At 35.0% G+C, this 12,011-nt stretch overlaps 2 protein-coding genes across 2 annotated transcripts; both read left to right on the forward strand.

The window, feature by feature from the left end:
• Positions 1-735: 735 nt before the first annotated feature.
• LOC25488084 (pectinesterase/pectinesterase inhibitor) lies at positions 736-2,946 on the forward strand. Its single transcript, XM_024776943.1, has 3 exons — positions 736-1,351; positions 1,982-2,335; positions 2,429-2,946. The coding sequence occupies exons 1-3, from the start codon at positions 736-738 to the stop codon at positions 2,944-2,946; spliced, it is 1,488 nt and encodes a 495-aa protein (XP_024632711.1).
• Positions 2,947-8,285: 5,339 nt separating this feature from the next.
• Positions 8,286-9,945, forward strand: LOC25488085 (pectinesterase/pectinesterase inhibitor). The gene is made up of 3 exons (XM_013607744.3): positions 8,286-8,922; positions 9,146-9,499; positions 9,593-9,945. The coding sequence occupies exons 1-3, from the start codon at positions 8,286-8,288 to the stop codon at positions 9,943-9,945; spliced, it is 1,344 nt and encodes a 447-aa protein (XP_013463198.3).
• Positions 9,946-12,011: the final 2,066 nt, after the last annotated feature.

The raw sequence follows: 12,011 nt of genomic DNA on the forward strand, positions 1-12,011 counted from the left end.
CTGATCATTTAAGGAGTACCAAATAACAATTCAAATACCTAACGTAACATATCCATGAGGACCATGACCATGTAACAACAACAAACTGCAAAGACTATGCATGCACGCACGTATAATCAATTCCACGATTCAATGACATCCTCTAATCAATTATAATTATCACTTTACTTAACAATTTAATGCCAAAATTGGCCAGTTACTAATTTTAGCTAATGTTATAATCCAAGTTTAGGAGTTAAGTATTACAATAACACGATTTTTGTAACAGATTCCCAACTATTTTTCCGTTTGACAAGGTAAATTAACATACATTTTGTGGTAAAATTAGTTCTATACATGTGAATATATAGAATCAATGTCACAAATTAAGAACTTAGAGTAAGACTAAGCCCTCTTGATAGGGCATTTTGAAATATGGGAGGAACACGTTATAATGGTGGTCATGACCAAAGTAAAAGGTTTGCACTTGTTGGTGTTTCTTCCATACTTCTTGTAGCTATGGTCGCCACCGTCGCTGATGCACAACAAGGACAACCAAACGTTCAGATTCTATGTGAATCAACACAATATCAACAAACATGTCACCAAAGTCTTGCAAAAGCACCGGCCGAAACGGCTGGAGTGAAAGACCTTATCAAAGCAGCTTTCAGTGCAACATCAGAGGAGTTATTGAAACACATAAACAGTTCATCTCTTATTCAAGAATTAGGACAAGACAAGATGACAAAACAAGCAATGGAAGTTTGCAATGAAGTTTTGGATTATGCTGTTGATGGAATTCATAAATCTGTTGGTGCAGTGGATAAATTTGATATTAATAAGATACATGAATATTCTTATGATCTCAAAGTTTGGTTAACCGGTACACTTTCTCATCAACAAACATGTTTGGATGGTTTTGCAAATACAACAACAAAAGCCGGTGAAACAATGGCTAGGGCTTTGAACACGTCTATCCAATTAAGCAGTAATGCTATTGACATGGTTGATGCTGTTTATGATTTAACTAATGCTAAAAGGAGGCTTTTGTCACTTGATAATGGTTATCCTTTATGGGTTAGCGAAGGGCAAAGACGACTTCTTGCTGAAGCAACTGTTAAACCTAATGTTGTTGTGGCTCAAGATGGAAGTGGACAGTTTAAGACATTAACTGATGCTATTAAGACTGTTCCTGCCAATAATGCACAGAATTTTGTGATTTATGTTAAGGAAGGTGTTTATAATGAGACTGTTAATGTGCCTAAGGATATGGCTTTTGTTACCATCATTGGTGATGGTCCTGCAAAGACCAAATTCACTGGTAGCCTCAATTATGCGGATGGTCTCCTACCTTACAACACTGCAACCTTCGGTAAGTAGCAAAGAATTCATGTTAATTTTTTTTCTCTCAATTTTTATTACATTTGGAGGTTAGTTAAAGGTGAATCCGGATTAGTTTGTTCTTAAATCGAATACCAAATTTTTAAGAAAAAAAATTTCACCGTGAATCACTTTGATATGTGGTTCACCATGAAGTGTTTACGGTTTACCTAAAAATTGACCAAAACATTTACATTAATTGCCGATGTTTTTTAGAAATAGAAACTCATATCTTATTCGTGACTTGATGCGTGTCAGATCGACAAGAATATAGGATAAACAATTGAGTTGATCGATTTTGAGCCACAAATATCAGTTTTTTTGTTTATGTCAAACTTACACCGATCAAGTCATAGTCTTAGACGTTACAAGAAAAACTATAAACTTTTACTTTCAATAGTCAACGTCAATATTAAGGTGGTTTTTCGTAGAATTTTAAATAAATGTGGGCGATGTTAATCTGGATTGCGACATAATGATTCTTTATGCTGCCAAAATCATAACGCGACATGATTAAGGTCTTATTGTTGGATTTGACCGTGATTCTCCTCAATATCATAAATTATGATCACAACCACCATTACTAAGAAACCTATTTTATTAATTTGGATATGAATTGCAGGTGTTAATGGTGAAAACTTCATGGCAAAGGATATCAGCATCGAAAACACAGCAGGACCAGAGAAACATCAAGCAGTTGCACTCCGAGTAACAGCAGACAAAGCAATCTTCTACAACTGCCAAATAGATGGTTACCAAGCAACACTCTTCGCCGAATCCCAACGTCAATTCTACCGTGACTGCAGCATCTCTGGCACAATCGACATGATCTACGGTGACGCCTTTGCAGTTTTCCAAAACTGCAAACTAATCGTAAGAAAACCATTAGAAGAACAACAATGTTTCGTAGCTGCCGATGGAAGAACCAAATCTGACAGCTCAAGTGGCTTTGTTTTCCAAAGTTGTCATTTCACAGGTGCACTAAAAGCTAAAAACAAAACATAAAAAATCTAAAATTTAATGTCACTGTTATTAATAATAATTTTTCTTTTCTCCGATTTTTAAACAGGTGAACCAGAAGTAGCAAAGATAGACCCCAAAATAGCTTACCTAGGAAGACCATGGAAGTCATATTCCAAAGTTGTTATTATGGATTCAAACATCGATGACATTTTTGATCCTGAAGGTTACATGCCATGGATGGGAAGTGCTTTTAAAGATACATGTACATTTTATGAGTACAATAATAAAGGTCCTGGTGCTGACACATCAAAAAGAGTTAAATGGCCTGGTGTTAAGAGTATATCTTCAACTGAAGCAGCTGCTTTTTATCCCGGTAAATTCTTTGAGATTGCGAATGCAACCGATCGTGATACTTGGATTGTGAAGTCTGGAGTTCCTTATTCACTTGCTGCTTTGGATGCTACAAGTAACCAAGGGGCTACTCCAGGTCAGGGAACTGTAACTGGAACTGGAGCTGGAGCTGAAGGTCCAGCTCCAGCTGAAGGTCCAGCTTCAGCTGGAAAGAGCAGTGGTTTAGTTAACAAAGGTAAAGTTAAGGATAATACTCATAACTTCGGTCAATAACACATTGAGCATACTCTTACATAACTAATTAATTAATTTAGATATTTATATGGAGATATATTATTTGAACAACTATTTTTTAAACAACTTATAATACAACTAAAGATATACAAAGAAATGAAGGTATTAGCACGAAAAGCAAAACAATAGAGAGAAAGTAAAAACACAATATGAGTATGAGAGAATTGTCACAAAGTAGTTGTATAAATCTTGTTTCTCTTTATATGTTGTTGATAATGGTGGGAATAAGTCAAGTCACTTCAGAGGGGCTTATGATTTAGCCCATTGAAAGTTCAACTCGACCTTACTCGTTTATTATAAAGCTTAGGTTCAGACTCTTTAAAAGGTCTATGATCACTTGGTGCTTATGATCATGGTGATTAAATTTGAAGATTTCATATAAACCCTCCAAACGATAAATGATAAATTAATGATTTTGATACATGAATTTCCTTCATCACCTAAATAATATTTTCTTGTAACAGGTAATATTTGGCTTCAAGTGGTTCTTTTGGTTGGGATACTTTCACTATCATCTTCATTCCAATTCTCACGGTAGCTGCATTGAAGATTCATGTAGGAGACTGGTTATTGAAGAAAACCAGGACGTAATTATGCAAATAAAAAAGACAGCAATACTGCATCAATCAATTGAATCATGGACACCTCATTGTTTAAACCATTGTCATAAGAGGGGCTTGTACAATTAATAGTTGAGTAAATGAAGACTTGTATATGTTTCTTGTTCATCCTGTGAATTATCAAGTACATGTGTGAGCCTCATTTCAAATAAAATCTGATCAGTTTATATTTGTTTAATAATTCTGTTGTGAACTTGTACTCTTAACTCTTGTATGTTGGTACATATTTTGATATAGGATTTTGAGTGTCACACTGCTCACGTATTTGAACATTCTTTTTCGTCTTTCAACTAAGCTTTCATTAGTCAATTTGGTCATCTTGGTAGTTTTTACTCGAAATGTCTAAGGTGTGGACTGATGACAGTCAGTCATATAGTATTTTTAGCATCATTTATGTGTTATTTTAGAGTCTTTTTAGCAAGTTCTCAATTGTTTTAGTCGAGTTTATGCAAATAATTCAATGGATGAGCATGAGAGAATGATTCGAAGCACAAGGCCTTGAACCACGTCAAGTCATCCAAATCAGACAACTTTGTGATCGTGCTATGCTTTTACAAACAACACAGACGTTTCTGTAAGGAGAAATGAGAAAAGTAATGAAGGATTGATGAAAGGACAACTATTGCCTCATGCTCGATGTGTGCTAGGAGCTGCACATCGTGTATTCATGAAGGAGGATCACGTGTACAACTACTGGTAGATGTGTGATGCATGCATTGAGCTGCGCAAGATTTGAAGGTGTTCAATCACTCCCTCATGTGTGATGAGCACAAGGCGATGCGCGTCACACACAGACTATTCCAAAAATATTGAAAAACACTTGCCTATAAATAAAGAGGTCTTGCCTCACTTGAAAAACACGCTCTGACGAGAAGAAACAAGCAAAATCATGATTTATGAAGGCTACCAGCGATATGAGGCATTTTGGAGGCGAGGAATCGACCCACGGTGATCATGATTCACGTATTGTTTTACATATTCTTTTGTTTATGTTTAGATAGCATGATAGCTAATTTCCTAGGTTAGGTCATGTAGATGACCTTCTTTGTGACTGCTTGAACCATGTAACATGTTGAGTTTCCTTTGAATACAATTGCTACATTTGGTTTTATTCGATTATGATTTATTCTTAGTGTTGTTTATGCGTTAGAGGGTGTAAAATAAATTGATCTAGTAACCCTAGCTTTGAAACCTGACCTATAATCATTCAATCTATAATAGCTTTAGACATATTCTACTGCCGCGCCTTTGTGAGAATAGTTTGTCGCTCGTTAAAGCCTTCAAAGGTATTGGACTCACTAAGCTTGTCACCCATTTCACAATCCTTACAGATGCGAACTTATATAAATTTTAGGCTAATTAATTTTCGTATGGTCACATAATTAATGAGGTTTCATATGATCTCGTAATTAATTTTCGTTACTTTTGATCCCTTAACTCACCTCTGTCAACCAAATAATTTTTTTCTATTAACCAAATAAATTCAAACAACAATTACGGAAGTCCATAGATTAATTTATGTAAAATAAATCTATGTACTTTTTCTTAAGGATATTCGTACTTATATTAACCACTAATATTTTATTTATATAAATTTATTTACTTTTGTCATTTTTTTAATCTTTTTAAAATAAGTGGTTATTATTGTTTTACACTTTTGTGGTTAATGAAGTAGTCAAAGAGTTTAACGATATTTATGTTAAAAAAATGATTAACATCTTATGTTTTTTGATAATGAGACAGCTGTGTTGGAATAAAATGTCTTTAATATTACCCTTTGAGAGTTTTGATGATAATAAGGTATTAAAAATTGTCAATTAGATATGCTAATATTTGTTCAAGTGTACATGACCATAGACAAAAATTTGACATCTTAAATAGGTTCTGGAAGAACAAAAGAGAGCAAAGGAATCAACAAAAAGGACGTTTGAAACATCTGAAAAGAAGTGCTCCTGAAGTGATACGTCATCAGAAGCAAGTTCCTCAGAAGTTAAAGATCACTAGAAGCTCTAGTTCATCAGTAGATGCAAGATTTAAAGCTTCAAAGGTTGTTCAATGGATTTAATCTCGTCTAAGCATTGTAGAAGACTGAAAGAGTGAAGCAACGACTATTTTGAAAGAATTTGAAGGCATTGGATGCTTGTTCTTTGAAGAGCGTTGACAAAGTACAATTGTACGAAGTGTACAACCACTATCTCCACTACTCAGTTTGTGTCTCTGCTACAAGACAAGGATAACAGCTCCGCCTGCAACAATGTTCCTACATACTGGGAATGGATTTGAAATTGATCCTTTAGAGGACAAGAACCATATCAGGCAAAAGATCGTTGGTGATTGATCAAAGCTTCAAACGACTCTATTTTGATGTGCTGACAATTCACAACGTCTCTTTCACACCTCCATATAAAGGAGTGAATATTTAGAGATTGGCAAGGACTCAACAACAATTTACAAGTGCCAAAACTTTGCTGAAATTGTTCTGCATTCAAAAGTTAACTTAGAATTTCTTAACAACTTTCATATCTTAGAAATTCTAGAGTCTTAAGAGTCTGTATCTGATTTGCATTGTGAACACCACTGATTGTATATCAAGTGTTCAACCTCAAACATTTTTCTTTGTAATTCTGTTTGAATTTAGAAGTCTCTTGCAGTTGTGCTTAAGCATAGAAGTCTCTTGATTGTGTTCAGGAGCATAGGAAGTCTCTTGCAGTTGCGCTTGAGCATTTGAAGTCTCTTAGTTTTAGCAGTGAGCAATTGTAATCAGATATTACATGGTGAACTCTCCTTGGAAGTGCAAGGGGGACATGACTGACTTCCGGTTTGTGGAAGGAACCTGTATAATTGCTCTCTCTCTCTCTCTCTCTCTCTCTCTCTCTCTCTGTTTTTATCTGTTGCATCTAGTTCTGAACACCACTTCAGAAGTAGAACTTTATCTGCTTCTGATCAGTGTTTTCAGCTTAGGAGAAAAAGAAGAAAAAACAAACACAATTCAACTCTTCATTCTTGTATTTTTCTCACCTTCAAGCTGAATTTACAAAAATCCTCCTCTATATTTAAAAAAATAATAATTTAAAACAAAAGTTATCAAAAAAATATTGTCTGTCGCAGAAAGGGAGTGAACAATATATAGTTGTCGTATTGTTGTCGACTTTGTGTTTTAATATCATTATTGTTCCTTGACTACATATGGTAAATATTAGGAATCAAATATGTCTTTCTATTTATTTTTTATAGTCACCGAGCAATTCAAATAAGAACTTTAGGCCTCAAATTAAAATTTGCATTAGAAAAATCTCAAAAAAAATATTTTGGGTATAAATATATAATATGGCAAATAAATTATAGACATTTATATAATTTAATTGGTTATTGAAAAGTTCTAAAAAAAACTCTTGGTCATTGGTTAAATCTTTTTCGACTCTACAAAATTAAATGTTTTTTTATAAGTATTTTGTTAAAAAATATATTTTAAAAAGCCTCATTAAAATTTATTCTTTAGACCTATTAGTATATTACGCCTACTCTGCATACTTATAGGGGATAAATAGAGCATAAAAATACGTTATTGATGTAAAATCTAAAAAAAAAAATCATATAGATTGAAAAAAGATAGTGGTTTACGTACATAATAATCTATTGATAGGGTTCAACTAAACTAACTAATTGAGTAACTAATTCATAATTGCTTATAATAACATTGGTCAAGGACAACCAAAAAATTACTCCCTCCATTACTTTTTAAATGTCTCTTTTGGAGAAATTTTTTGTTCATATTTAACTGTTACTTTTAAAGTTCAATGCAACATTAAATGTTGATATACCAATATTATCCTTAGTTATTTATTGCGGAGAGAGAAATATATTAAATGAGATGTTAAATGAACAAGGTCATTATAGTAAAAGCATAACTTATTGGATCAAATGTAAAAACAATTATTGATTGTCTTGGTTTGTGTAAAATGTCAAAAAGTGACAATTAAAAAGGAACGGAGGTAGCAGTGTTCAGTTCACAATTCAAGGACAAGTTAATTGCCAAAATTAGTCAATTACTAAACTTGAGGTAATGTTGTAATCCAAGTTTAGGAGTTAAAACAAACGGTTTCCCAAATATTTTTCCGTTTCACAAGTGAACCTGTTTGTTTTTTGTAGCTACAGGTACTTCAATGCATATGTATAATCCATCTCACAAAATTGAGAAACAAAACATAGCCCTCTCACTTGTCAAAAAAAAAAACATAGCCCTCTCTACCGGGCAATTGAAAAACACTGCCCAGAAATAAAGGGCTAATAAGAAAAAAAAAATACTATATAGTTTATAGAAAAATTAATTGTTTTTTATAAAATATGGGAGGAAATGACAATAATGGTGGCCAAGGCCAAGGGAAAAAGCATGCACTTCTTGGTGTATCTTGCATACTTCTTGTGGCTATGGTAGGCGTCGTCGCAGTTAGTTTAACAAAGGGTGGCGATGGAGAACAAAAAGCACATATCTCTAACTCGCAAAAAAATGTTGATATGCTATGTCAATCAACAAAATTCAAAGAAACATGTCACAAAACTCTTGAAAAAGCGTCATTCAGCAACATGAAAAATCGTATCAAAGGAGCTTTGGGTGCAACAGAAGAGGAATTACGGAAACACATAAACAATTCAGCACTTTATCAAGAATTGGCAACAGACAGCATGACAAAACAAGCGATGGAAATTTGCAATGAAGTTTTGGATTATGCTGTTGATGGAATTCATAAATCTGTTGGTACATTGGACCAATTTGATTTCCATAAGCTAAGTGAATATGCTTTTGATATCAAGGTTTGGTTAACTGGTACACTTTCTCATCAACAAACATGTTTAGATGGTTTTGTAAATACAAAAACACATGCTGGTGAAACAATGGCTAAGGTTTTGAAAACTTCTATGGAATTAAGTAGTAATGCCATTGACATGATGGATGTTGTTTCGCGCATACTTAAGGGTTTCCATCCATCCCAATATGGTGTTAGTAGGAGGCTTTTATCTGATGATGGTATTCCTTCATGGGTTAGTGACGGGCATAGACATCTTCTTGCTGGTGGAAATGTTAAAGCTAATGCTGTTGTGGCTCAAGATGGGAGTGGACAGTTTAAGACATTAACTGATGCTCTTAAGACTGTTCCTCCTACAAATGCAGCACCTTTTGTGATCTATGTTAAGGCTGGTGTATATAAAGAGACTGTTAATGTTGCTAAGGAAATGAATTATGTTACTGTCATTGGCGATGGTCCTACCAAGACCAAATTCACTGGTAGCCTCAACTATGCTGATGGTATCAACACTTACAAAACTGCAACTTTCGGTAAGTTCTAAAGAATTCACGCAAAATGTTTTTTAGCGGAAAATATTATTATTGTTAGTATTATGTTGGGAGCGATGATCACACCTTCGACCTCATTATGGTCTCACTCGTTAACTTTCTGATCTCAATCACTAAGTCAATATTATATCCGCTAATACACATCTTAATTACAATACTTATACTACACATTTATTTAATTAATTTGTTCATGCATGGATCGCAGGTGTTAATGGTGCAAACTTCATGGCAAAGGATATTGGCTTCGAGAACACAGCAGGAACCAGTAAATTTCAAGCAGTTGCCCTCCGAGTAACAGCAGATCAAGCAATATTCCACAACTGTCAAATGGACGGTTTCCAAGACACACTCTTCGTCGAATCCCAACGCCAATTCTACCGTGACTGCGCCATCTCTGGCACAATCGACTTTGTTTTTGGCGACGCCTTTGGAGTTTTCCAAAATTGCAAACTAATTTGTAGAGTGCCAGCAAAAGGCCAAAAATGTCTAGTAACCGCAGGTGGACGAGATAAACAAAACAGTGCAAGTGCTCTCGTTTTCCTAAGTTCTCACTTCACAGGTGAACCGCAGTTAAACAAAAAAAAAATTAAAATTAAAATTTTATTGTCACCGTTATTAATAATAATTTCTTCTTCTCGTATTTTCAAAACAGGTGAACCAGCGCTAACATCGGTAACACCCAAATTATCTTACCTAGGAAGACCATGGAAGCTATATTCCAAAGTTGTCATAATGGACTCAACCATTGATGCTATGTTTGCCCCTGAAGGTTACATGCCAATGGTGGGAGGTGCTTTTAAGGATACATGTACTTTTTATGAGTACAATAATAAAGGTCCTGGTGCTGACACAAATTTAAGAGTTAAATGGCATGGTGTTAAGGTTTTAACTTCAAATGTAGCAGCTGAATATTACCCTGGTAAATTCTTTGAGATTGTTAATGCAACTGCACGTGATACTTGGATTGTGAAGTCTGGTGTTCCTTATTCACTTGGACCTATGTAATCCGGTAGTTTTTTTTCTGCGGTCATGGATTTGGATCAAAGTTAAAGTTTAGTACTCATATGTAACTTTGTTCAAAAACACCATGAGTGTATATATAAGATTTTTTTCAATTAATAGTAATCCAATTGACATGGTTGATGGTCCTGCAAAGACCAAATTCACCGGTAGCCTCCATTATGCTGATGGTCTCCTACCTTACAACACAGCAACCTTTGGTAAGTAGCAAATAATTCATGTTAATTTTTTTCTTTTAATTTTTATTACATTTGGAGGTTAGGTTAGAGGTGAATCTTGATTGGTCGGTCCTTAAATCGAATACTAGACTGGCATGGATAGACCATTCCATTTGACTGTTCAAGATGCTGGATTGATTGTTCAAGTCAACTCAGCCAGCTCAGCTCGTCTTCCGTCAACACTGGCTTGATTGTTCAAAGTCATGCCAGCCAGCTCATCTCATCTTCACTTAATACCACGTGTCTCGTACAGACGATCAACGCGTCTCAAGTCCACGCGCCTAGTACGGATGAGTTGCATCCTAGTCCGTGCGCGGCCGTACTCAAAACATACAACCAATAGGAGGCTCTGGATCACAACTTAATGGGCCTTGAATGATCAGAAAAAGACCCATTAAACCAACACCTTGAGGACTATAAAAGGGGAACACTTGAATGTTTGATGGGACAGATTCCAGATAGTGAAAATAGTGTATTATTCAGTTATTTCTTAAGAGTGCTCTTGAGACTCCTCCTAAGACGTTTCATTGAGCAGCTCACTTGTTGTAATTAACTTGTGTTTACATACGTGAACAAATACCAAATTTTCTAGAAAGAAAAAAAAAACAATTTTACAGTGAATCATTATGATATGTGGTTTGACTTTGGAGTGTTTACCTAAAAATTGACCAAAATATTTACATTAATTGTCGATGTTTTTTAGAAATAGAAAGTGTAACGCCCACTTTTGTTTAATCGTTATTTAATTGAGTTTAGGCAATTATATTATAATTATATAGTATATGCATGATTTTGATATGTTTTGATGATTGGTGGTGAATTTAGTGATTTGATTGATGACGTGATAAGTTATGAGTTTTGGAGGATTTGATTATGATATGAGAATTATTTTATTGTTAAATAAAATAAAGATTTGAAAATAATATAAAATATTTAGTTGAGGGCTGTTTTGATATTTTAGATAGTTTTGGGGGTGAAAGTGAGATAAGATAAGTAATTAGGAAGAGATATAAATAGGAGAAGACCTAATATTTTAGAAACTCATTGTACGTGAAAACTTTTGAAAAAGGGAGAAAAGCTTAGAAGGGAGAAGAGCATAGAGAGGGCTGCGATTTCTTCATAACCAGGTAAGGGTGAGACTAATAACTCAGTATTGTTAATTGAATGTGATTCTGATGATTAGTTAACAAGAATTAGGAGTGAATTGGAGAAAACGAAAACTAGGTCAAAACCTTAGAATTGATGATCAAACGGTGAGAATTGGTTTAATTGATGTAGAAAGTGTTCCTAGACCTTAGATAATGTTTAGGACGAACTTGGGAATCAAAAACAAGCTTAGAACCATGTGAAACATCGAGTTTTTGTGAATTTAGGAAGTCTGGCCGTAGCGACATTCATCGCTCGCCACGGCGAGCTATGAATCTCGCCTCGCGAGTGATGAACATTCATCGCTCGCCTCGCGAACCCTGTTTCCTCGCCTCGCGAGTTGTGCAATGCAGCTCGCCATAGCGAGCGATCTTACTCGCCATAGCGAGCTAAGGCAGAGTGCATGTTATATTTTGTGTTTCGACCTTTTTAGTTGGACCTTGAATGCCTTAGTGTGCCTGAACACACCTAGTAATGATTAGGAATGAATGTAGGGCAAGATTAGACCCAGAACAACTTTAGTTTGGGAATTGTTTAGTACTCGCCATGGCGAGCAAGAACCCTCGCCTCGCGAGCACCTCCAGCCTTGAGTGTTATGAGTGTTTGTGCGATTTGTGTCGCACGTTTTGATCAAGAGTGAACCCCCTTATGATAATAAGACCTAATGATGACGTTAAATGCAGTCTG

This window comes from Medicago truncatula, chromosome 2 (genome assembly GCF_003473485.1).
Source record: "Medicago truncatula cultivar Jemalong A17 chromosome 2, MtrunA17r5.0-ANR, whole genome shotgun sequence".
Classification (NCBI taxonomy): domain Eukaryota; kingdom Viridiplantae; phylum Streptophyta; class Magnoliopsida; order Fabales; family Fabaceae; genus Medicago; species Medicago truncatula.